The sequence below is a fragment of the Abramis brama genome, assembly GCF_963993115.1.
Source record: "Abramis brama genome assembly, chromosome: 3".
Classification (NCBI taxonomy): domain Eukaryota; kingdom Metazoa; phylum Chordata; class Actinopteri; order Cypriniformes; family Leuciscidae; genus Abramis; species Abramis brama.
In genome coordinates, this window is record NC_139965.1 from 25,169,574 (window position 1) to 25,197,260 (window position 27,687).

The 27,687-nt window shown below is 37.5% G+C and overlaps 2 protein-coding genes across 4 annotated transcripts in view; one reads left to right on the forward strand and one right to left on the reverse strand.

The window, feature by feature from the left end:
- The window catches only part of myo1ea (myosin IEa), a 49,639-nt gene extending 29,386 nt beyond the window's left edge, over positions 1-20,253 (reverse strand). For all 3 annotated transcript variants that reach the window (XM_084108013.1, XM_084108012.1, XM_084108011.1), the window contains exons 1-4: positions 20,010-20,253; positions 3,072-3,215; positions 1,508-1,597; positions 659-753 (exon numbers count right to left, since the gene is read on the reverse strand). In XM_084108013.1, the coding sequence (XP_083964139.1) occupies positions 659-753; positions 1,508-1,597; positions 3,072-3,215; positions 20,010-20,012 (332 nt within the window). In that variant the 5' untranslated portion in view covers positions 20,013-20,253. The remainder of the gene's footprint in view (positions 1-658; positions 754-1,507; positions 1,598-3,071; positions 3,216-20,009) is intronic.
- A 1,783-nt stretch (positions 20,254-22,036) lies between these two features.
- The window catches only part of mtmr10 (myotubularin related protein 10), a 30,029-nt gene continuing 24,378 nt past the window's right edge, over positions 22,037-27,687 (forward strand). The window contains exons 1-2 of the mRNA XM_084107603.1: positions 22,037-22,510; positions 23,616-23,676. Of these exons, the coding sequence (XP_083963729.1) occupies positions 22,451-22,510; positions 23,616-23,676 (121 nt within the window). The 5' untranslated portion in view covers positions 22,037-22,450. The remainder of the gene's footprint in view (positions 22,511-23,615; positions 23,677-27,687) is intronic.

Sequence of the window (27,687 nt, forward strand, 5' to 3'; positions counted from 1 at the left end):
AATCCACCAGTACCACTGGAATTAAAAACATTAACCACTAACGCAACCACTAACGCAACCACTGAGCGCAACTGTGCCTCCGGTGACCCGAGTTTGATTCCCGGCTCTAGGTCCTTTGCTGATCCCGTTCCTCTCTCTCCACCCTATGCTTTCCTGTCTGATCGCTACACTGTCCTATCCAGTAAAGCCATACAAAACAATAATAACGCATTAAAAACTAGCACATTTAATCGTGTGCGTAAATAGCATAGTGGATTTTCCAAAAACAGCAAGATGTTACACAACCAAAGATGTGTACATAGGTCAGAATTAAAATATAATTAATAGATTTAAAAGATAGTAGAACAGACAAATACAAATAAAATAAAAATAAAACAACCAATATACAGAATATATACTACAGCAGCCTAATGTTATGTATTCCAAACTATCTTCATCTGGGGGCTTTTCTCTACACATATTGATTAATTTATTCCAATCAATTTGATTAATTAATCAGAATTAAATGTAAATAATTCAATTAAAACGTGTAACAAAGAATCCTAATAATGATAATTGCTAATTAAGAATATTGTGACTAAAAGCACCTACAGTCTAAACAGCAAGTTTGATGTTTAGAGATGATATGTTCAGAGTTCAAGTTAAAAAGTTCTCTCACCTGATAATGACACACTGGTTCTCACGATCAATCATCATGTTTCTATACATGTTATCGGCTAGAGCGTAGATATGAGGAGGGTTCTCATACTGAGCCTGAGAGAGAGGGAGAAATGGAGAAAAGCAGATACATTTCATAATTTACATTATGGTTCATATTTAGGATGGCCTGAGCTCAGATTTATAAATAAGCTACTGTGTGGCATACGAGTCAAAACACATTCAATGGTCTTTTTGCTGTTGCCTCCACAAGCTAATGATTATTGACAGCAACCATAAGCTTGATGAGGAGCCAAGACCTCTGGGCAAGTGTGGTTGAGAACATAGACCCGTACATGCTGTTCTGTGGAGGTATTGCCAGGTGGCTTCAATGGATAAGGCAGGCCTGTGCAGCTACTTTTCTGATTAAGAATGCAGCTGTTAAAAGCTGCACCACACCTACACACTTTAAAAAAAACTATTAAAATCATTACTGAAACTATTATGATTTCCAATGGCTACAGCTTTTACAACAAAACTGTTTCTTGGACACCAACAGCAGTGTTATTTTAGTATTATTATCATATACTATTATAGCTTTTATTTTTATATTTTCAGCTTTGATTTTCATTTAAGTTTAAGTTTTAGTAATTTAGTTATGTCCCTTTGTGATTTTTTGATTTTTGTTTTTGTTTGTTTGTTTGTTTTTTTAAGTTTAATATATCATTTAATATTTGATTTGATTTCAGATTTATTTCAATTAATGAAAATCATTTTTTAAATAGTTTTAGTTATCAACAACACTGCACCACAGTAAACAGTCTATTCTGGATCAGGACTAAACTTCAGGAAACCATGAAAGACTACTTACTGCGCCTTGGTACATCTCTATTTCTTTGTCCCCAAAGTAAGGCATTTGTTTGAAAGGGTTTATTGAGATGAGTACAGGACCAATGTATGTCTGCAGGAGAAGGTCAAGGCTCAAAAGATTGTGAAAGAAAAGGTGTCAGTAAAGGGACAGTTTACTTCAAATGTCTCCCTCATGTCGCTCCTAATCTGTATGACTTTCTCTTTCCTGTTGAATATACACACACACACACACAAATGTGTTTTTTGTACATACAATGGACGTCAATGGGACCCAATGTTGGTTTGGTTCCAAAATGACTTTCATTATATAATAATAATAAAAATAATTTGCTACATTTATATAGCGCTTTTCTGGGTACTCAAAGCACTTTACATGGAAGGGGGACTCTCTTCAACTATCTCCTCAATTATGTGGACAAAAAACAGTTGAAATGTTAATTATCTTCTTTTGTGTTCCAAAGAAAGTCATACAGTTTTGGAGTGTCATGATCGTGAGTAAATGATGACAGAATTTTCATTGGTGGATGACTAACTATTTCTATACAAAATATGTCTCTCTCTCTCTCTATGTGAAACTGTTAGATTGAAAACTCTCTCTCTGAAAACTATTAGAGGTTTAGCATTCACAATTGAGGAAAACCTCTAGGACCATTTTACTCATTGTGGTTGTTAATACTCAGAGTATTCATAAAACTTTGTCTGGACTAGCAGATGAAAAATGGCCTGAGTGTGAATAATGGACTGGTGACATCAGTGAAGAGTTATATGTGGCTGCAGTGAAGATTTTGGTTAATGGGTCAGAGCCTTATTAAGATGCTGTTGCGCTCTCCTCTGAATGCAATGGGAAGGGAACAGCCGGCAGTGAGTGATTGGAGCTATTTGGCCGCCTGGCTCTAAGTTGCTCACTGCAAATAAAGGAAGTATTGAGCCTGGCATACTGTGACCTCATTTCCATATGCTACTGACTGGAACACTTTGGTGTTGTTGCTATTTTCTGACCACAATCACAGGACTGATTTGGGACCAAAATGGCCAGAGTCTGCTAAGTCTCCATAAACCTAATAAGGGCAGAAAATAGAAATACGCTGCTAGTGAGGTTTCCATCAAGAAATGCTGCGATTTATCAAGAAGGTCATTTTTAGTGCCAGTAATGTGTGCTGAATTAGACATGAACCCTGCCAAGTACATTGGGTTCAAATAGAAGAGAGGTAAACCAGCATTCTTTGGCTGCCTTCAGCAATCTAAGCTCTCAGCATCACACATGCGGCTTTGATCAAAAACAGTCCCTGCTACTGTGGGAAAATAGGACAACATGGATTTGGAAGTTGTACCAGAGTTTAAGGACAACTTTCGTCATCGTTAAATGTCAGTGTTTAAAGAAACATTAGTAAAAATAAACCCAATCAAGATGTAATCTTCACTCGAGTAGATGGAATCCAAGAACAGTTTTCTAGTGAGCCACAGGAAAACATCCATCTGCAAAGACCTCCCTATTTAGGATCATTTTCATATCAGATTAAGATATTAGCAAGTTAGACAGATAGACTAAAGCTGGAAAAGGATACAAATATAAAGTCATCCATGTATCTCTTCTTGAGGTTTTCTACAATGGCATCCTCGCTGATCTTGGAGAGCAGCACCATGTCATCCACTCCACTCTGCTTGACATTGTGGCTTTGCCAGTGGTACCGGTAGTGTCCCCGGCTCCCCTGTGAAAGCAAACACAAACATAAACAAGAAACTCTCGTTAGACTGTATACACACCCATAGCTTTTGTGTAGCTAGTTGGCAGAAACTGAATTAGCACATCCCAAAGGCAACACTAGACATTCCATGACTAGATTTCCCTTTAAGGATAGCATCATATTTTTAATGTTTAAATACTTTCTCTCATCCCAAAGTTAATGTACAGAGACAACTGTAAGTAAGCCATTAGACATTGTTTGACTTCCCAGAAGAATGTAAACATTGCAGCTCTGTTGAACTTTTTTAACACTTGCTGTGTTTGTTCAATTAACTTTTTCTAAACTAATGAGTATGAGTTTTGGGCAGTTTAGCAAGGGATACTGGTGGTATAGCAAGCCATGTGGTACCTAAGCAACAACAATTTCCCTGTCACTAGAAAATGCTTCTAAAACTTAACTTAAAGAAGTTACTTAAACCAGCCTAAGATTGTTTGTTAGTCTTAGCTGGTTTAAGATGGCCTACAAGTCCTACCAAGCTGGTGATAAACTAGCAACCTGAAAATGGCACAAAATGGCTCTAAAACTAGCCAGCAGACCAACTAAATAGTGTTGTTATTGTTAACTAAAACTAAAACTTTGTGCTAAATTTTTCGGTAATTGAGGCTGAAATAAAATATAAACATTCAAATTCAAGAAACTAAAAATTAGAAATGTTGCCTTGAATTGAATAAGGTTAAACTAACTCTAAAATTACTAAAACTGAATTAACGCTATATAGAAATATATTATTAAAAGCACATAAAAATGACTGAAATGACTAAAACTAAAATTGAAAAAATAAAACTAATTAAAAATATTAATAAATACTTCAGCAGTAAAATAACAATTCAACTAAGACCAGTGAATCAGCTAAAGCTGGTTTAAGATGTTTTTATCAGAAGGGTTTGAAATGAATGAATTTCAATTTGATATTGTGATCCTTCAGCTGATATCATATTAATAGCCATATTTATGGTATCATGAAAACCCCAATGGACCGAACTACCTTTTCACCTGTACAGTGGCAGATGGGGAGATGGGGTTGTTGATAACCTGTTCAGAAACAAACTAATATTTTGCAACCTTGTTTAATGTCGCCACTGACAGAGACATTACACACTTTAACTTCCATTCTGAATCTCATTCAGTCATGAACACTGATAAACAGTGCATTGCTGCTGACAACAGTTAATGTGAGCAAACCGTCCAGTCAGCGAAATGACCACGTCCAATTCCCCGCCTGCAGCACTTTTAACACAGCTCGTTCTTTTTCACCGCAGCAGATGTTGATTTTGTTTTTCTAAACCGATGAAAAGTGCATGGTCAGGAGTCTCCCTAAAGCTCCTTGAGAACTACAAACACTTCTTTTGATCTTCTCCTGATGTTCTCACCATTTCTCCTCTTCTCCCTTGTCCCCCTTTTTACCTTCCCATTTCAGTCTCCTTCTGCTTTCGCTCTAGTAATGTTTTTGCAGAGGGTGTGTCTCCAGAGAGCTTGGGTCATTCATCATGGGACGTGAGTCAACGGCTTCTGGCTACCGTTCTGAGGTAACAATGGCCCCGCCGTGAGGAACCGGCCACTTACTCAGAACGGCACAAAGCCTCAAGTGCATTTAACAGGACATCAAAAGAGATGCGTACAATGAGTGTGACTCAAGAAAGGAGGTCAGATACAGAAAAAGAGCCAGACAGACACAAACAGTGAGTGTACCGCTTTGGAGAGCACATGATCCAAACGCACTGCTGTTTTAAACATTTCCCTCTCTTATGTTCAGTCATTTAGTGCATTTTGTATGATTTGAAGGCCACATTTGTCTATTCTTTTCTTACAGCAATTTTCCCAAGCTGAAGAATGCCATGACAATGATATGAGGTAAACTGGAAAGTCATTTAACATTCTCAAAATTGTACATTCCACAGACTGAAAAACTCTCAATCTAGCTGCGCAGGGAAGTAGAAGCAGACCAAGTATGGAAGATTTCTTTCCTCCCTTGAAGGACTAATTAACTTGCCATCGTAAACGAGCACAGTACAAGTTTGAGGTAAATTACAGGAAAATAAAGAAACACAATAACCGCTGAACACCATGACAACAATAAGGTACTTCACCTGAACATTATTAGTAGTGGTACTACCTCAAAAGCAATTAAGGAGGAAAGCAGCGTTTTAAACAGAACAGTAACCACTTATTTCAGATCTTTACAGACTGTTTTGTTTAGTTTATTTTTGCATATATAACAGAGAGAGAGTTCATTGTCCTGTGGTTGTTTTTCCAATTCTACTGAACCCTTTCTTTCACAGTGTTTAAGTTCACATCACTGTCACACCACAGGACACAGAAACACCTGAAAAGGATCTTCATTCCCAGCACATGTTCCTTATAAACTGTGAGCCAAAGCAAAGACATGCAAAACAGGATGCTATATATGTGAACACACAATGACTTAAATGGGACTTAAATAATAATAATAATATTAATAATCATCATCATAATATGAAGACATCACTGGTTGGCTTAGCATAATCTTTTACTGTTTGCTCATTTGTAGCATATTTAATTTGAAAATTCCTACATATTCTGTTCCCTACATATTCTGAACTAATCTAATTGGCAAACAATTAATTTAACCACAGAAAATTGGTCAAAAACATGTAGACAAAGCACATCACCATAATTTTACTCTCCTCCTTCTAGAGAATGACCACACCTACTGTCCAAAACTCAAAGTCATAGACCACACAAAGTCAAGCAAAAGAGAGAAAACAGCATCTCTGCTTTTAAAGAGCTATAGTTGCTCCCACTAGGCTTATTTAGGGATGAAAATGTTCCGTTTTGTAAAAGGAACACCGGAAACCAGGGAGGCTAAAGTTCACTAAGCTTGTGCTGTGGTTCACCCAGGAACAGCAGGCATCATTTACACCATGACAAACATGATACCCATCTGCACCAAGCAAGGTCAAAACCCCAAACTCCCTGGGAAGGCATAAAAATAAAACTTAGCATAAAACTTAGCATAAAACATCTCAACCCCAACTACTTTACATTAATGCTCACTCACTATTAGAAACAGTGGGAACATAACAGCTTCGTAAATGCAAGTTGTAAATATGAAATAAGAAAATGCGAGTATGAAAACAATGTGTAAGTTCTCCTGAGAAGTCCTATGAAAAAAGTACAACTACAAAATAATGAATAAAGAATGCGCATCAGGTGTGTTTTTGCTTTATTGTTATATATTCTATCGTATAACACTATTGTATTTTGTACAAAACACTTAGTTTTATTGAAAATGGAAAAAAACAACAACATACATTTCAACAAATTTACCATTATCTACAGACGCAGAAGCATTCATGTGTGTTTATGAGTCATTTATGAGTCATTCATGACTTGAAGGCACCATGTTACCACTTTGCCATGGATGACGGCAAATAATCTGGATATACTTGACCGATAAATGGTGGAACTGACCAAGCATAATCAAGTTATCCAAATGGCTACATAATAAATTAGGAAATTCACTGTGTTAATTGACTAAGGAGCAGCTGTGTAGTCAGTGTAATGTGACTCTCCATACTGTTGAATGGCACATCTGGAGAGTATATATACTACTAATGAGGGAAGCTACAATAACATCATCCTTCCAACTGAGTCTCGCTAGCGTCACACACAGAGGAAGATCTGTCCTTCATTATACCCACTTATTACGTGTGTGGCAGTTTTAGAAAATGTACAACTGTACAAAAACATTCCCGAAAGAAAAAAATGCTTCATTCATAAAAAGGAGGAGAGAAAAATCCATTGTTCTCCTTGCAAGACCCTGCCAGAGAATACCTTACAGATCATTTCCCCACTGTAATCCTACAGCAGTTGAAAAACGTCAGCAGCACCAGTCTTAGATCCATACTGACACGGCAGGCCGTTCCCTCATGCAAATACCATTGCCTTATATGGAGAGTGTGGAGAAGAGCGAAGACTCAGGCACAGGAAATGACTGGGTTTGATTCAATAAGGCGGCAAATTTTTTCACCTCCTTAACCATCTGGATATCACACAGAGGACCTGCATTCACACAAGGATGGCAGAGCTGAAGTGGGATCAGGTTAGCCCTAGTCTTTTACTCTGAAGTGACAGAGAAAGCTGAAATCACCCAGAATCACTAAGTATGCCTCTCAACTGAAAATATTATCAAATGAGTGAATACAACCAGAATGCAGTTAAAGCTACAAGACACAGTCTGGTTCGCCGTTTAATGCATTTAGCATATGGCCCAGAGTACTGCGGTTTGGCTGAGAATCCAGCTCAGACCTGGCAGTGCTAATAGCAGATTAAGGTAGGAATGTGTAATGAAGTTTGAGAGCTATTTCAGGAATTCTTTTCAACATATTACAGATTCACATTTCTTATTAAGTCACTTTGGCCAAGATGAAAAAGACATTCTAGTGTATTCTAGTGTAAGTTTTAGTAAAACAATTCTAAATACCAGTAAAGTCAATAAATAAAGAACAGTGAACAAAGAAAATAAATATAAAATCAAATAATGTTGGAGTAAATCATGACTTCTGTCGCCAATTAGCCTATACTCTTTAAATGTCTGTATTAAAGAAAACAAAAGAAAATGTCTCCCTACAGTAGTTAATACTGTTGCTTAGCATTAAGGTAAAATATTCTAAAAGAGGCTGAACTGAGTTGGGACTTCATAACAGATAGTTCACTTAAAAACAAAACAATTCTGTCATCATTTAAACCGGGCTTTTTAAATCCTGACCACCGATTATAAAATCTGGTTGCATCACGCACATAAGGAGAATCTTTACAGATTTTCTTCTCTCAAATCACAAATATGCACACACTACAATATTTGAAAATCGTGGCTAATCACACACTACAAGGTATTATTTAGATTATCATGCCAGAGGGATCACCTGCATGATCTCATGCAGGGTCGGATTTAAACAAAAGAGATATTGTGTGTTCTTCAGAGAGAACTGGAGATGAGATTTAACAGCAAATTTTAAATCTGTTACAGTAGCATGCTAGTTAAACCAGATTAGATTAACCAAAGGATTACGGGTTTGAAATGACATTAGGGTAAGTAAATAATAACCATCTCTTAGGCCCTGTTTACACCTGGTATAAAATGCGTTTTGGTCAATCGGATCACAAGTAGACAAGGGAGACACATACCAGTTTACACCTGGTATTTTAATCTGTCTCTTTTGTCCACTTTTAACCACTTCTGTCCTGATTTCTTCAACGGGAGGGTCTATGGGTAGGTAAATGTATGGGCTTTTACAGAAGTGAGAGCGTGTTAGAAATCAGGAATGGTAAGAGACCATTGTGCTTGGTATGTTTTTTGTCTTTAAACCAAATTTGGGGCTTCAGTCAACAAAGTTTAAATCCCGTCTGGCTAGCACACTTCCCATAATGTTTATGCGTTAGGTCAGTAGGCGGAGAGTAGATGGTCTTTTGTGGCTGTTTGAACGCTTTCGACCACATGAGCGTTTACACTACTAAAGCAATCTGGTCAAATGCGTTTTCGACTACCTCTGGAAGTGGTCGAAACTGGACAAGCTCAAAACGTTTTAGACCCCGTTTACACCTGTATTTAGCATCATCCACTTGTGATCGGATTAACCAAAAGGCATCTTAAAGGTGCCGTAAGTGATTCTCTGCAGAATTTTTTTTTGTTATGCTGGTTAAAAGTCTCCTCATATCCTGATAGAAATCACTCTGTTAAGCGGTCTAAATGTATTTTTATAAATATATGTCGTCTGTGGAAGGCGTAGGACCATAGAATGTTTGTTCAATCGTTGCGTTCGGTCCGAACGGTCCTATCAATGTGTGTTTGCATACCACTGCGCAGGCTGTTCACACAGACATAAGAAGTCATCAGCGCGTACGGTTCACGTACAGTTCATGTACGGTTCATGTACGGTTCATGTACGCTGTGCAGACAGAGCGAGAATGGCAGGCAAGCAGCAACAACAACCAGACTCTCATCGGTGAACCCCTGGCATGCAAGAAATATTATTACACACTGACAAGTTTTGCTAGCTAAACAAACCGAAAACTTGCTGCATATAATTCTGTTTTTAAGAACTTGTTTATGTTTGGTATTGTAGTATTGTTACTAACTGTACTATAAAGTTTTCTCACCGGTGAATGACACATGATGTATTGCAGTAACGTTGTCTCTGGTCTTCTGGGCTGTGTGTTCAAGCTTTCAAGAGGAGTGGCTTTAGACGGTGATTTGCAGGGAAGGTGGGACGTATGCTTTTAGTGCTATCAGGCTAAAGTTAGCATTTTCCCAGATGTCCTACTGCACCTTTAATACCAGGTGTAAACAGGACCTTCGAACTTCTGAAGAAAAACAAGGCCATAAACAAATTTTTTTACATATGAAAATAATTCATGGAGCCAGTCACTGACTGTAATTTGTACTTACCCTTATGCCAATGTATTAGGCCATTTAGTTTTGCAAGAAAGTTAGTGAGTCTTGCAGGCTGCAACCCAAAATATGATACCATCTGTCTAAATTCTCCATCAATGCTCTATGTTAACAACATAAAATATGTCCTTTCTGACCCCTGGGTCATTACCAGTACAGTAAATCCCATCCAATCAATTCCTCAAAAGACAACCATTGACAATCTGATGCATTATAATTGAATTTTGGCATGATAATGAAAGAAAAAACTTAAAGTACAAGTGTGACTACAAGCCCTTTGAATGTGACTCATTGGCGATTTTAAACAATGTCAGAAGGGAATCAATACTGATGAGTATCCCAGGCCAAAATGTAAAAGTGTAGACACTTCACACACAGCCCTTACAATCTTAAGCGGTCCTGGAAAATGTGTGACAGAAATACTCCCAGCCTGGACTATGTTCAAGGTGGTTGTCCTACATTCTGAGTGGTTGTAAACCCTGGACACAGACACAACAAGCTAGTAAATTCACTGCAATGTGATGAAGAGAAACAGGCCCATCCATATCCAGACTGAAAACACTCAGGGCACAAATAGTCTCAACTGCTGAAAAAAACCCTCAATGCTGTAACACTACAGTGAGGTTTCAAGCAAAGTACCAAGCCCAGAGATTAGATTAATCATATAGGTGTGCAATAACTTAACACATAAACACGTTACACATTCAAAATAAGTCATCGTACATTTTTGGTGATTTGGAAAAGGGATTTTGTTTTCTAGCATTACATAATTAAGCTGTAATTAATCTCAGCGACTAGATGTGGAGTAAAATACCTCTAGGGGCGTTGGTCTGGGTAACGGAGATTGCTGGAGAGAACACCCAGAGGAGCAGAGAGAGGTTTCTGGGTAAGAAATGGCAATGAAGGCAGGGCTGACTATAGCGTCTCTCCAGAGACAGCAAACACAGAGGGTTTGTGTAAACCGAGATAGGAGTGGCTCTGAAGCGTCTGGCTACAGCCAGGAAACTCTGTGCCAAGTTCAGCCCAGCCATATTATTTCTGCCTGCTTTTGAAGGCAGTGGAAAAGAATGTAGCACATTCTGTCTGATGGGGAATTCTGGAACGCCATCATTTTCCCTGAAGTACACATAGAGATAGATTATGTTTAGACTAGGATTCTAAAAAAAGTGCTGAAATTCTAATAGTGCAGCTAATGAGACAAGGTGACGGTGCATCATCATCATACAGACAGCCGTTTTTAAACTCGGGATCAAGGAAGTCATCTCATCTCCTGAGTCTGACTGTTCAATATATACAAATCATTGTATTTCCAATTCATGGTATCTATGATAAATATCTGTGATTGGCATCCCACACTCCTTTTAAGATGGACCTTTGCTAAAATATTCAACTAACTGCACAAAGTGATGGCTGATCAGAAGAAATTAGTTTAGTTTAGAGTGTGTATTTTGTGTGACAGTACATTTGGGTGGTCTTGAATTGTAAACTGTAGCTAGACAAAATACATATGCTTCTTTAACAAGGTTTGTTTTTCCAGAATAAATTATAAATATCCAGTTTTTAAATGCTGGCCAAAAAAAATAATTTCTCAAAGAAAAGCATGATTATACATCATCTAATTCTGTTTACTTTAAGCAAACTGAAGCCATGCAAACTGGCCAGTGGCCACTGGTCCTGCCACAACCCACTACGTTCTTGTTAAGACTAGAGACAATCAACTAGTTAATTAGTTGACTACAAAATAAAACATAGAACAATTTTTTTGTCATCTTGTTGCCAAATATTTCAGTTGACTATGAGAACTGGTAATATATGCCCATGCTTTAAAGATAACCTTATTCTGCTTAGAAGCAGTCATGGCTTATGGATCCTCTAATTGTCTGCTTTTAAAAGATACATGACAATAGATCTTCCCAGATGCACACTAATGAATAAATAAAAACCTATGGCTATGTCCATGGGGCAGATTTATGGTTATATGGTGTGCTTTGTACCTTTTAGAGAGGTACAATCTCTCCAAGGATGAATATCAGGAAGGCTTTTACCGTGTTTGATATTCCACGCAAAGACAAGCAGATAATAACCATTTCATGCAGCTTCTTGTGTACACAAACAAATGCCACCTTGTCATTTGGTTCAAAATAAAGGAGTGTCTCACAGAATAGGCTGACCAAGAAATTCAAGTAATAAAATCATTTCCATACCGGTTTTGTCTTTCCACAAAGGACCTTGCAAGAAGAATCAATATTTACTTTAAGAGTCAAACTCTTAAAGGGATAGATCACCTAAAATTGAAAATTCTGTCATCACTTACTCACCCTCATGTCATTCCAAACCTGTATGACTTTCTTATGGTGAAACAAAGTTTTAGTAGGGTGCAATGTTGTTTGAACCTCATTTACTTTCAAAATATCTTCTTTTATATTCCGCAGAAGAAATAAAATGGCATACAGTTTTGGGACAACATTAAGGTAAGTAAATGATGACGCCATTTTCATATTTTAGCTGAACTATCCCTTTAAGAGCAGTATTCATGGTGCCTACCGTACTACAAGTGTTCGGTAGCATAAATAACTTCTGCCTCATAAAACTGTCCCGTCAAAACAAATTTTCCACAGATAGGGGCCATATTACCAGCCCACATGTGAAGCCTGTAATGAGGTCATTAATCAAAGTCAGGCATGTGTGGGAACTTGATTAAACACAACAGTGAAGCTCAAGTAACCTCAAGCTATTTCGCTGCTGTCTATTTTGAGCTGATCTTTAAGAATCAAGAGCCCTGACTTAGCAACACCCTAGAGCACACCTACATAAAAATGAGGAGAATGCATTTAAATGCACAACCGTATGGAAGGGCCAGTCAGACAGGTCTATGGCAGTGGTATTTGTCAACGTCATCCTTTCAAACTGATCTAATATCAGTACAGATCTCATGTCTACCGTAATTGTATAGACAGGGTGAAATGGGCCGGGAGACTCAGCGGGATGGTTTGCTGTGGTCAGGCCTGTGTGCACGAGTTACTCACGATGGCAGACTCAGGGAAGAGTAAACAGAACCAGCAGAGGAATGTTTCGGATCAGGGGCTCTTACACATAGCCAACGGGAAATGGGAGCTGGCAAGTGACGAGAAGAAATCTCACAGTTTCCAACTGAGTAATGGTTCTGATCAGAAACAGCAAACACAGATCTCGCATTAGTGCCGCTGCCAAGCACACAGCTCGATCACTCTGATAGTCAGACAGCTTTAATTTACTTAATTACTGAGGTTAAATGAAAGTACCTTTGCATTCATGTAAATAATTGTCCAATACTGTTTCAGGATGCGGAACAGGTCATGTTGTGTTATATAAAACATGTTTTATTACATTATATTACATGTTATATCAAAATGAAGACTAATGTATTAATTTGGGAATGTGTTGATTTATTTTTTGCATAACAACACAAAACATCAACATCATCCATCTTTTATAATTATTTTTAAAATTCTTCAGACTTAAGGTGACAATTTCCATCTTCACCAATTACATAACACGATTACAGTTTTAATCTAAAATACAATTATAAAAATACATTTTTAGTGTTATATTTCGATGCCAACACCAAATGATTTTGAGCTGTAGGTCCATGCCATCTTATTAAAAAAAAGTTCCATAAAAACCTTACCCTCTCTTCAGAACATTTTATGTTATTTTTTTGCTCTGGTCAAGGAACGACTTCACCGAAATATTCAAATAAATCATTTTTAAAACTTAAAATATAGTGACTCATGTGACTCAATGCTCTGACAAAATCTATATAATCCCAGCTATATCCTGTTACTTTGCATGAACTGAATATATAATGTGCTGAAAAACACATATTTGCATATTATAATTAGCATTGCACTATAGGTTTACTGCAAAAATAAGCATGTATTTTTATTTAAAGCTATTTCTTACTTATTTTGTCTATGAAGGACAGAAGCTGAACACATATGCTGACCTACTTAATAACATCGTGCTGTAGTGAAGGTCCGACAAATTGAGTCAAAGTGGTTTTGAAGTGAATGATCACCCAAATACATGCCTCTAGCTTTTGCGTAGCTCTTTCAGAGGTTTATCAAAAGCACAAATATTTACATTCCTCCAAACATGTGGATCAGGCACCGCGCATGCTCAACTGTCTGATCTCTCAACTCATTTTGAAAATGACAAAAGAGTTCAAAGGCTCAGCAAGAGACTCGGCAAGAAGGATAACATTTTTTCATTGTTTTAAGCATCAAAACAGTCAGAAATTATTTCAATTGTTCGGGCCCTCTGGAGTGTTTATTCAATTGAGAAAAGTTTTCTAAAACTATAAGCTAAAACTAATAATGACAAGAAAACAATACTAGCAACAGCTTTATCTGGCAATGGCCGATTGGCCCTCATATGAAAGAAGAGCTTTGTAAATCATACTTCCTCTGGGAAATGACACAGGATAAATATGGTTGGCCTCATGCACTGTGGAAAACATTGAGATGACCGAGGCAGTTATGGGTCAGATTAAAGTCCTGTTCACACTGAAGATCTGATGGTTTCTACCTTTTTATTCAGCTTTAATATTCAACAGCATTAGGCAGCATGTCACTGTCTGCACTCCCATTGGCTGCTGCAGCATCGCATCACTCGTCCGCATAAAGCTTTGAAAAATCTTATCTTGGCCAATTACAGTTATTCAAGTGGTCAGCCAAAATCTTTATTCAGTCTATATTCAAATCTTTAAACTCACTATTCCTTAATTGTTACCAATGTACCATTGTGTAACTTGTCAATTACAACTGTACTATATATTTTGACAGCAGCTATGCACTGTTATCAATGTGAATTATTCGTGAATATTCGTGAATCTCAGATTGCGTATTTGAGCCAGGACATTTAGATGTCTTAGTCAACTGAATTTCAGAGCAGTTTCCCATAATAAAGCATATGCAAATACATGACTAGGATACAGACTGAGACTGATCATGTCAGTGAACAAATACTGTATGTCACTGGCTGTGCTGGAGGAAAAAGAGAAACATGGGTTCAGAGTCACGGTCAGCTTTGCAGATAAACAGAGACACTGTTGAGCTAAAACTGAGCGGTTTGAGGAAACATTGCCGTAATATTTGGGCCAGAAATGCATAACATGAAGGTGAAGCGTGTGAATATTTAAAAAAAAAAGAAAAAAAAAAGTATGGTCTTCCACATAACGTTTGTACTTGCACTCTTAAAAAATAAAGGTTCCAAAAGGTTTTTTTTCGCAGCAATGCCATAAAAACATTTTTGGTTCTCCAAGGAACCTGCCAGGGAACAGTTCTTAACAGAACTGTTTTTCTAAGCGTGTAGAACATTTTACCACTATAAACAACCTTTTGTGCAATGGAAAGGTTCCACTAAAACCATTAAGAATAATGATTCTTTAATGACATCTTTCGTTCCATAAATAACCTTTAACATCCATGGAACCTTTCAATTGCACAAATGGTTTCTTATAGTGGAAAAGGGTTCTTTATATTATTAAAATGTTCTTAACACCAAGAAAAAATGGTTCTTTTAAGAACTGTTCAATGAAAGGTTGTTTGGGGAACCAACATTTTTGGAACCTTTATTTTTAAGAGTGAAGGTACCATAGATGCCAAAAAAGAACCTTTACTTAAGTGTATGCCAGGAAAGAGACTGGCAATATGAAATAATAACCTTTACATTTTTTAAACAGAGCACTGTTATGACCTTGCCTGTAATGTTCTCACTTGCATTTATCTCTAAGGCATGTGAGAATATTTGAACACAAGTCATTCTGTAGCCCTGAGTTGAGTTTGCGGAGTAAACACAGCTTAGTCAGCCCACGGTCACCTCAACAGAAACTATACAGCAGACAGAAACACAGAAACACCAGCTCATAACTCGTTGCTGTTTTCTACTATTTCTTCACAAACAAGAAAATGTAGTACAAATCTAATTCTACAATATCCAACTAAGATACTAAATATCGGTTTCAATCATTATGGCTTTTATTGCAGTTTAAACAAATTATGAGCTGTTCTATCAGTAAGCAAACATCAGCCATGAATTTGCACATACTGTATATTATTAACTAGAGACTGTTCTGCATGCATTCTGTCTGTTTATGAGGCACACGAGCATACTGTTTATCCACTCTCAAAACTGAACAATATTTGATATCATGTTTTCACCAGTCCCCTTGACCTGCTTTCAGAAGACGGCACCAGTGAACCCACATAAGAGACTAATTCAGATGAGAGAAACAGGAGAGGCAAGGTGAGAGGAGCCGAACGTGAGCTGGCAGGAGCACAGTGACAATGATCTCATTTTACAGCTGACAGCACATCTCTCAAAACCAACTCCTTAAGGAAACTGGGCCTGCTCTCCATTAGAGTCTAATCATGTTTTTATGCAGATGAAGAGAGATTTCACATGGAGTAATCAAAAGAAAAATACTGTTAAAGGAACACGCTGACTTTTTGGGACTTTAGCTTATTCACCGTATCCCCCAGAGTTAGATAAGTCCATACATACCCTTCTCATCTCCGTGCGTGCCGTAACTCTGTCTGACGCACCCACCGCTAGCCTAGCTTAGCACAAAGACTGGAAGTAAACGGCTCCAGCTAGCATACTGCTCCCAATAAGTGACAAAATAACGCCAACATTTTCCTATTTACATGTTGTGATTTGTATAGTCACAGCGTGTACAAATAACACATGAGACACAGCCATCTTCTTACCGTATACATTTATACGTTTATACCGTATACGTTTACCTCCAGTCTTTGTGCTAAGCTAGGCTAGCGGTGGGTGCATCAGACATAGAGTTATGGCACGCACGGAGATGAAAAGGGTATGTATGGACTTATCTAACTCTGGGGGATATGGTGAATAAGCTAAAGTCCCAAAAAGTCGCCGTGTTCCTTTAAAGCCGTGGCCTAGTGGTTATAGCACCCATATCCAGATTGATTAAATCATTAAAGCGTTCATTCTTTCTCCTTCTCTTCACCTATGAAGCATTGTTTTTGGTCTTTCTAAACTGCTTTTACCAATAAAATGTTTTTTTTTGAAAAGTCTCATGCTTACAGTATGTAAAATACAATAAAAACTGTAATATTTAGAAATTACTCCAGTCTTCAGTGTCAGGTGATCCTTCAAAAATCATTCTAATATTCTGATTCGGTGATCAAGAAACATTTCTTGTTTTGAAAATGCTGAAAACAGTTGTGCTGCTTAATACTCAGTAAAAGAGTAAGAAAAGGTGCTTTATAGCCTAAGCTGCATAAAGAAGCAGATACACTGCTAATCATAGGCGCCCCTGTATGTGGAAGGCTTGTAGGTGATGAGGCACTAGAGTTCAACAAAATTACTTTCATGAGCTCAAGAAAGTGGCTTCACTTCACATTTAACAGGGCTGAAGTCAATAGAAACCACCATTCAAAGAGTCACCACAAAAAAAGAAGGGCAAATACGTTAATCAACATATGGTGCACATCACAAAGAAAATGTCAATAGAGATTTTTCAATTAAGGGTTTATTTCAGTCTAACTGATGTTTTCCTTCATCCTTTTCAACTTTTTCAGTAAACAAACCATATAAATCTTAATTTGAACACATCAGTGGATATTATCTTTTATATCTAAACTAATGGGAGTGAAGTTCTGAATTGGATGTTTTTAACAATCTCAGTTAAGTGTAGTTCAGAACCAACAATAAAAGAGCATCAAAGAGGCCAGCTGATATTGAGGGATATTCATTGCCATGACTGTAATATGTTCATGTACAAAAATAACCCCCCTAAATGAAAGGACTGACTTATGGGGACCACAGATGTCAGCCATCCTGCTAGATCTTTCTCTTGTTTAGGTGAGGGCTGCTGACTCTTCCAGAAAGAGTCTGGATTCCTCAGCAATCCTGTGGCGGTGTGACATAGATGCTTTGAATAGGGGGATGTTACTCAGCATGTACCGCCCCTCTGCAGCTCTTAATGCAAAACATATGCTGCCATACTGACCTACTATTCAGGACCTGGCAGAGAAAGAAAGAGGACAAGAGGAGATAGTGCAGAGGAGGAAGAAAGAAAGTGAATCAAGCTACCATGCTACTACAGCTTAACCTGTAAAGCAACTTCTGAAATATGGAGACCAAGCAAACGGGACCCAGATAGACACTGGAGAGGAAACAAGAAGAACAAATGTATCTTGCTTTTGTGGCCTTGTGTTCAGCCTGATCGTGGGCAATATGGGCAAAAATGTCCTAAAAATACTACACACAAAGCTTTTTGAATTATTTTTCTAAATACAGCAGACAGGCATATATAGGTAACTGACTGATATATTACAAAATCTAACCTAAATTGCTCTTTCACAGCTGGTATACATCATAAAATTAGGTAATGTTGTTGTGTAACATACATTAACCGCTGGTTCAGTTTTCAGAAATCATTCCATATCCTTTGAGCTGTCATGAGTAGGGTCGACTCATGAGTAATGAGTAAAATGAGTAGTTTTGACAAACTTTGTAACCAAAATGAGTAAACTCATAAAAGGACACTGACGTAAAACTGCAGTCAAAACAAATACAGCTCAAAACTCCACCTGATTACACACACACACACAAACATATATACATATATCTATATCTATATATCTATATATATATATATCTATCTATCTATCTATCTATCTATCTATCTATCTATCTATCTATCTATCTATATATATATATATATATATATATATATATATATATATATATATATAGGCAAGTATAGATGCCTGTAGGTCATACCGAGTTTGGAATCATATGTGACATTAGAAATGGGTGGAGAATTCACAAGCAGGATAACATTAAAGAATAATGCTTGTACACACTAATCACTGTTGGTTTTAGCCTAATTTATAGAAGCTGTCAGAACATCTTAATGGACCACTTATAAGTATCTGTAAAATTGTGACCACATAAGCACAGCCAACCACAAGTAACCTTTTCTTTGCATGAAAATGCTTTATGAAGATCTAATTATAATATTGTAATACTAAATACCAGAGGCAGCACGGAGACTATACAGAAAAGGTTTGTCCCATATGTGCAAAGCCCAAGGGAAAACTAGTTCTACCGGTTACATGGCTTGCAGAGAATGTCTCGGTGTGCGCTGAAGAGACGGCTGAACTGGATTTACTGGTTTTTCACCTGATCTGTACCAGTTCTTTACCAGCTGACAGGCCGAAAAGGACACTGAATGTGAGACAAGCAGGGTCTGTGAAAGCATCTTGCCATGGGATCTGGGATCATACAAAGCCGAAAACAATCAAGCGTAACATATTGCTTGAGGAGCTATGAAAAACGGTGTCGCTTTCCACCAAAACAAGAGGAAACGGTCTCATTGTGGACACACGAATAAGCACACACACTTATTCAAAGCAGAACCCAACCCATCCTTATGGGCATGAGTACGGAAGTGAGTTTCACATGCAACTACATTTATCTGCATCTCTCTGTGTGCTGTAACCATGGACACTAATGTGTGTAACGTGCAGTTTTCCACTATTACGTAACACTAAGTCAGGATGACATGAAAGAATAGGCTACGTTAATAATGAGTGAAGATCAAAATACTACAATGTGTGTAACTGCCACACTGATCTGAGAAAGTGGAAACACGATAGTGATCTCTATCGATTCAAGCATGTCTGAAGCCTCAATAAACACACAGTGCCAAAAAATAAAAAAAATAAAACGAGAAACTGGGTTGTAACTGGGACCAGTATAAATAGCTACAACCTGTTCAGTAGGGCTGGGACAGGGAGGCTGTTTCTGTCTAAGTGAACAAGAGATGCAGGGCAAACAATAGCTGAATATGACACACAACTGAGGGTGTTTGTCCAGTAGACCAGACACCACCTTCATGATATGTTCATAATAATAACGTGGCCATAGAATAAAAAAAGTAATCTTAAAATGTACATAAGGTGCATGTACATTTACAAATCCCTGATAGGTCTATATTTAAATATCTGTAATTCCACTAAAATGAAAAAATAAAAAACTAGTAGAAGTTTGTACTTGTTTTGATCACAGTGAAAATCTTTTTATCTGAATTTTAAGCATTTATGATGCCAAGTAGGCTACATATATTAGTAGCCTATAAGATTTCGTCACATCCATAGGGATGAGACTATAGAAAGAAGTTGAAAATAATAACACCAAGCATCAGCATTCTGCATGTCGATAAGGATGCTGGAAGCAGAAGACTATATCCCTTATGTTTATCTCTGTAAGCGATAGGCGACTGTGATGAGAAATACATTTTCACTCACCATTTTTTATTCGTTTATCACAGCGCAGACGATCTTCTGTTATAATCCGTTTTGTAACTGTTTATTCAATTAAAATAAACCTCTTGAAATTCTCGGTGTGATGTCACTGTCTCGTTTGGCCTCTCGTGCTGTTTAATGTCTCCTCAGGACCAGTGTCGCCGCTCCATACTAGTGTACACCGCACCGGTAAACTCGAGCGCACTGACTGACTGAACTGCAGTGAGCGTCTGCTGCTCTACAATACAAAGTTAAACTTTGTGGCTGCTGCTGCTTGACGGAATCAAAGAGGCAAACAACCCATAAATGGAGAATTTCGTGCGTTGCCTTTGGCCAATAGGAGCGCCGCGCAGCGCAGCGCGTCATTCCGAAGGGAATCCCACCAGATGATTTCAGGCGTATTAAAGCGTGTCCTATATGCGCAGTGTGGCTGCGTAAAATAAATGACTACATCACTACACACACTGTGCGATTTTCGTCTGTCGTGCAGTGTTCGTGCAGTGTACATAATCCTCTCACGACCGGCAATCGAATGGTCGGAAGAATTCCTGGCATGTCAGAAATTTTGGTCGCTCCTCGTGACTATATCGCACAGTTAAAGCAAAGCTACGAACCGATTGCCCTAAACTCAGTGTTTGTTTCCCTCACTGCGCCTGCGCGAAAACAGAAGTTTAACCGTTTCATCTGCAGCAAGAAAGAAAATGAAAGAGGGAGATCTTAATTTCTGTAGCTATCAAACTAGCTACAAATTACTGTTGCTTACCTCCAGTTTGTGTTGCAAAATGGATAAACCATATATTACCCACCACGTCTTCCAAGCCACCTGCGATAGCTACCGTGCCCCTTTAATTTGTTAAAAAATGTTAAACAAACTGTTTTTGAAACTAATTATTGCAGTGTTCATAAATATTATAGACTGTTAATCATTTTAATTATAGGACCTTTATTTTTTCAGACAATTTTCAATGAGGAGGTATGTAATCTTTTATTATCCTCACAGGATATTTGAAATTATTGCATGGCAAATTAATTATAATAGCCTCCCAGGTAGCAAACAGACGTTGGGCCAACGTCTGTTTGCTACCTGGGCTATCAATTTAATAATAAAAGTAGGCCTTCCCTAATAATACAATAATACTAATAATCATTTAATACATGCATTGGAAATGCTAAATCATCTTAATATTGATAGCTGATGCTTGTTTTGACAATATCTCTGGATACATGATATCATGATTTTAGAATGATAAGGATTTCTGTAGGATCATGTGACACTGAAGCCTGGAGTAATGGCTGCTGAAAACTGTAAAATATATAAAAAATAGAAAACAGAAAATGTAAATTGTAATAGCCTAATATTTTACAATATAAACACACCTGAACCAGCTAATCAAGTCCTTAGGCATACTAGAAACTTCCAGGCAGGTGTGTTGAGGCAAGTTACAGTTAGAGCTAAACTCTGCAGGACAGTGGCCCTCCAGGACTGAGTTTGAACACCCCTGCTCTAGTCTAACCCTACCCATAACTCTATCCCCCCCACCCATAAGATCCACAAGAGCTGGAGCTGGACTAGGTCAAGCTCAACATGACGTTCAGGAAGGGGGAGCTGGAAGTCAAGTTCTGTGGCCTTATAGAGACCGTGCGTGCAGGATTCAGATCACTCCAGCAGATGGCGCTAAGAGTACAATAATACACTCGAGCCAAAATATGCACAGTATGAAAACTATCTACTCATGCATGCTGTTTTCGACATTGCAACGCAGTTGCGAATCATTTAAATAGTGGGCTTTTGAAATAATTGTAAATGTGTTCTCTGCATTCGAAAATATAAATTTCTAGTAGGCTAAATTCCACCTCAAAGTTTACATATTCACTCAAATAAATGTGTTAATGTAATATATTTTTTCTAATGTTATGGACAATTTGAATATTTAAAAACAGAACGCTCCAATGGTCCAGAGGGCTCGCCATAGCTCACTCCTCCTGTTTTTTGTGGTCCAGAGCTCAAGCACGCTGCACCTCCCCATTTCGCCTTTAATAAACATGGCTGAACTGAAAACGGACGGTGAATTACAGGACTGAGCCCGTCTGCACACCACCACAGGACTCACACACACTCAAACTGTTGAATCAAGAAGACTGAGCATGACGTGAATGTTTAGAGTGGGAAACTAAAGCAGCAAAAGTTTGAGTTTGACAGCCGCTAACGAAGAGACTTCAGCGGGACAGACCAGATCCAGCTGAGATATTACTGCAGGCACAGCTGAGATTAAAAACTGCTTTTGCATTTATGGAAATTATGCATGTAAACACATCAGCTGCTGAGGAAACCCTGGATTTAAAGGTCTGAAGTAACCCAAAACAGTTTGGCTTACATCTTAAGAGTTTTAAAACGCTCTTATATGGATTTACAGGTCGCATTTTTGTGAAATCGTCCGGTTTAAATGATGTTCTCCGGTAAACAAACGAAGCCTACTTTTAAGTCTTATCTTCCTCCACTTCAGGTGAGTGAGACACTAGCATGCTAACGACTAGCAACGACTAGAGTTATTAATCGTATTTATTAATCTATTGTGAAAACTGTGTCACCACATATGTTTGACATCTGGACGACTGGTAACCTCATACTGTAGTTATGTCTTTACTTGGTTTGAGAGTGGTAACGTTAACTCCGTAGGTGTCAGCTGTTCACAGTGCTATTCACTTTGTTATTTAGTTAGTATCCAAAAGCACCACGCCACTACCGTGTTTTCAGACATGTAGAATAAGATGGGTGAAGATGCCTCCTTTAAGAACAATGTGGATTTAGCATGTGCTGGTCGATGCATCAGCCAGTGTGTTAGTAAGGAAAACAAGAGTAGCGAGGTGTTTGAAATGTTCATCTAACTAATGGAATTATTAAATAATAACCCCATAATTTACAATTAAATATAGAATTATGGTAACATTATTTTACAGTGTCTTGTTACATGTAATTACTGTAGTAATAACTATAAATTATGCATAATTACATGCAATTAACCCTAAATCAAACCCCAATCCTAACCCTAACTTTACAGGGAGACATCTTTTATCTTTTCAGATTCAAGAAAAGTTGGTTTCACTTTATTTTAAGGTGACGTAGTTACATTGTACCCAACTTTTATAGGTACTAAGTAATATTAACTACATGCACTTACTAGAGTTACGGTTAGTGTTTATGTATGATTATGCATAATTTACTGTTATTACTATAGTAAATAAATGTAGTAACGTGTAACTACGTCACCCAATAAATTGTTACCAAAAAGTTTCTAAAGTACTCAGCAATTCTAAAAGCATGAATGTGTCCACAAATTCCCCATTAACAAATTGACACAAAAACCTTTGATATTCAACATAATGCAATGTCACAATACACTATTTTCCAGAGACACATAATTAGATCAATTAACCAATTTGACTGACTAAATGTGACAAATTTTGATGTTCAGATGAAATGACTCATTAAATGTGTTGAGATTCCATCTTTGGTGAGGAGAAAAATGTCAGAGTAAATATCTAGTCAGGACTTTCTCTCAAATATTTGAAAGTGGTTACGTGATTTTAAGTGTTCTTAATGTTTCACAGACTGATTCAAAGAAAAGTCCTCAACTGCCCATCAAGAAACTAGAAGCAAAACTTCTACCAGGTGAGTGATTTTCAAAACTATTTCCTTAGAACCATCACCACTCAGAACCATCACAGGGTTGGAGTGGTGTGGCTTAGTATTTGAAGATTTGGTCTGGTAATTGAATGTAGGTTTAAACCCATGTGGCCTTTTTTTTTTTACAAAGCTGGTTTCAGTGGCTACCCAGTCAAGTTTGAGCAAACTCTGGTTTTTCGAGTTCAAGAAGTTGGTCTGTGTTCTTTGCCATGTTATCTTACACTACACGGCTAACCTGCTCTGGAGCAGGTTTTGGTCTGGGTAAGACATTGCAAATCAAAACTGGGGCCTATACCATGAACCCAATTTAGGTGGATAGCCAGGTATGTTTCAGATTTGTTTGTGCCATCCCTGGGTTTCAGGCACCATGAAAGTGACTTTTAGCTATCTTCATCAACGAAATCAACATTGAACTCCACCTGATAGTCTTTAGCAGAGTTTGAGAGAAAGAAAACAAACAGAACAAAGCAGAGCACAAGTAAAACACTCCCACTTATAACATGTCTTAATACGTAATACCATAGTAACTTATGCTCCATGGCTAACCCTCCTGGTAAGGTTATGGTAAGGGATCTCAAACCAAAATGGGACCAATCAGCTGTGAGCAAAGTGACACATTTCTGACACAAAATCACTCTCCCAGTTTATTTTGCTCCTAGTTAAAGGTCACTCACTACATAGTAAAATAATAAAAAAGACAAAATGATAGTGATGATTATTTATTATGATTATTTTATATGATTGATATTTTTTAATATAATTTTTTATATAATCATTACAATTTTAGTTTAATGATTATAATTAAGCATTTAGTTCAAATTAATATAAATATATACAGAAATAAGTAATATAAATACCCTTTAGAATCAATAGGTAAAGCTTTAAAAATGACTACATGCGAGCTTACATGTTTGAGTCTGTGTATACCTTCGTACAGTGCTGGTCAGAGTTATTTGCCCCCTTGGTAAATATGATCAAAGATGGCTGTAAAAAATAAATCCAATGAAAGGTTAGATTTTTGCTAATTTTTTAAATAAAATATCAAAAGGATTACCAATGCAGATTTATTTTTTACAGCCCCGTTACCAAGGGGGCAAATAATTCTGACCAGCACTGTATATAAGTTTCAAGGCTTGTGATTGGCTGTTCGCTACTGATGTCACACTTTCATGTGCACGCGCTACGTGAACTCAAGCTAGTTGCGAAGAAAGTTAATGATCAGCATCAAGATACCAACAAAGCCTGATTGGGTTGGTTTGATCAGCTCAAAACTAATCCTGTAAACCTGAGTTTGTTTAACTAACTGGCTGTTCAAATAGCTGCATTTTTGGTACATTATGAACAGATGCCCGCCTCTTCGTTGCCATAGCAATCAGCTGTCTTTGCCTTTTTTTCTATTTTTACCATTGCATCACCAATCAGCTTCTGCTATTGTGTGGTGAACATGTTCTGTGCTTCTGGCAGGAGAAAAGTGTGTATGACAGCGAGATAAATGAAATAGAAATGATGTCTCAGTCGTCTTTAGAGATCAGTTGAACGTGATATTCACAGAGGTCCTTCCTGTATACGGAACAGTATCTTATCCAACCCGTTTCCTGCACTTGTGCAGCCTCTGAATTTTTAATGCGTGGCCTCTCATAAAGAGCCTGTGATCTGCCTTGGTTTGTTGTGTTTGGGTTTTGATGCCAGCTGAAGAGTTTACAGAGGGTCTACTTCCCTTTAGAAGGCATTATTAATGCCACACTTCCTGATTTGTGAACTGTAAATAGAGCAGGTATGTGTGGCTAAGCTGATATTAATGACATGGTATTCATTTTGTGGAACATTAAAAGAGAAATCTTGATGTACTGGTCACTGATCTAGAGACTGGAGCTACTTCATCAAAAGTCACAAAATCACCATAAAAGTGGTCATTATGACTTATTCTCTAAATTCCATGCCTTCTAAATCCCTATGGTAGCTTTGAGTGAGAAACAGACCAAACTTACCTCTTTGTTTACTGATAATCTTTCCTTTAAATGGGTGGTATAATGCCCTTTTCACAAGATGTAAAATAAGTCTTTGATGTCCCCAGAGTGTGTTTGTGAAGTTTTAGCTCAAAATACCCCACATATATTTTTATATAGCATGTTAAAATTGTCACTTTTTGAGGGTGAGCAAAAACGCAGTGTCTGTCCCTTTAAATGCAAATGAGCTGCTGTTCCCAGCACAGGGGGCGGAGCTTCAACAGCTTGTGTCCTGAAAATTTCAAAAACTTTTAGCCTTTTATGTTCAAACCGGAGTCAGACAATGATGGAGAGACTCAAGAAGAAGTGACAACATGTAGACAACATTTCTGAATTGTTAGTTGATGAATTTATGTAGCTTATGTGTAGTTATCTTCTAGTCGTTGATTAGCATATTCTGTCATGATAATCTATATATCGCATTCTCGGGGGCAGGGTTTATGTAAATTTTAGGGTTGGTGATGTCACTAACGTCATAGTGCGTGGCGGGGCTTTTTCTATTGCTCTGTGGGCATTTTAACACAGTGAACACAAAAACACCTTTAAGAAGGGACAGGAAAAACCGGGTACATATAGCAATATAGCGCATGAATATAGTAGTGTATACTAAATGAAGCAAGGCTGTAGAGTTACATTTCAGCTATTTTATGGCATGAATAAATTCTTTCCACAGAAAAAAAAAACATTTAAAAATGTCGTATTGATTATCAATGATGAGTTTTAAGGGATAAAATTATTGACTGCAAAGGGACTTTCAGATCTGTGACCTGTTTCAGTCCAATCGTGACTAAATCATTACCAGTTTTGTGAACTGGATCAATTGTTTAATTAAAAACTGTTATTCATAAAAAAATGCTTACATTTTCATCTGTTTCTCATGAAAAGCCATTGTTTGGTTTCAGAAGATTTGGAATATAGCATATGAATCATATAGACCTCTCTTATGATTCTTTTTTAGTGCTTTTGTGTGTGTGTGTGTGTGTTTACGCTTTAAAATTTGTCATTCTTTGTAATTGCATGGAAAAGAGCGAGCAGTGCATAGTGTGTTCCATGGAAGAAAGCAAGTCATATGGGTTTCGAACAACATGAGTGTGTAAATGATAACGCTGGAATTCATTTTGTGTGAATTACCCTTTTTAGTCGACTCTTGTACAGAATGAAGAATTTGTTCTATGGCAACAATGAGGAAAGTGTATGCAGCAGCCTTGCTCTTGTGTACTCTGCCTACTTTAACACATTCAAGACTAGTTTAGTGCTTGCTAAATCAACTGATCAGTATCACGACCACTTATCTTTAGGAGACTGTTCTATCCCATCCTGGTTTTAGAAATGGGATCTGTTATCAAACCTGTTCCCGTATGTCTTATAATTACCATTGCCAAGCACACTTGCATAGGGTGTGTACCCTTCTACCTTTAATCCTAATGTCCGGGTTCTTCTGAATAAAGGCTTCATGTTCTGACAGGTGGTTTTAACCTCCCAGTCTAATAAATATAAAGCTTTGCTTTTTGTTACCTTTCTTAACCGATGCAATGGCAGATCCAATATTTCCAAGCCATTAGTTTTGTTCACCCCAAAATTAAAATTCTGTCATTAATTATTCACCCTCATGTCGTTCCAAACCCACAAGACATTCGTCCATCCTCGGAACACAAATAAAGATTGATGAAATCTTTTTGATGAAATCTATCCCTCCGTTGACAGCTATGCATCTACCACTTTGATGCCTCAAAAGGTTCATAAAGAGATAAAACGAATCCATATGAATTCCAAATTTTCTGAAGAGACAATATTGCTTTATATGATGAACTGGTTTAATTTAGGCTTTTATTCACAGTTAAACATTCATCAACTCACACATCAATTGTGGTAAACAGAAGCTCAAGCATGTTCGCTTGACGTGCAAGAACTAATGAGGTTCAGTCTCGTGTTCATTCACGTTTGAGCTCCCGCAAAAGATTTGTTCTCGCACATCAAGCAAGTTAGATTG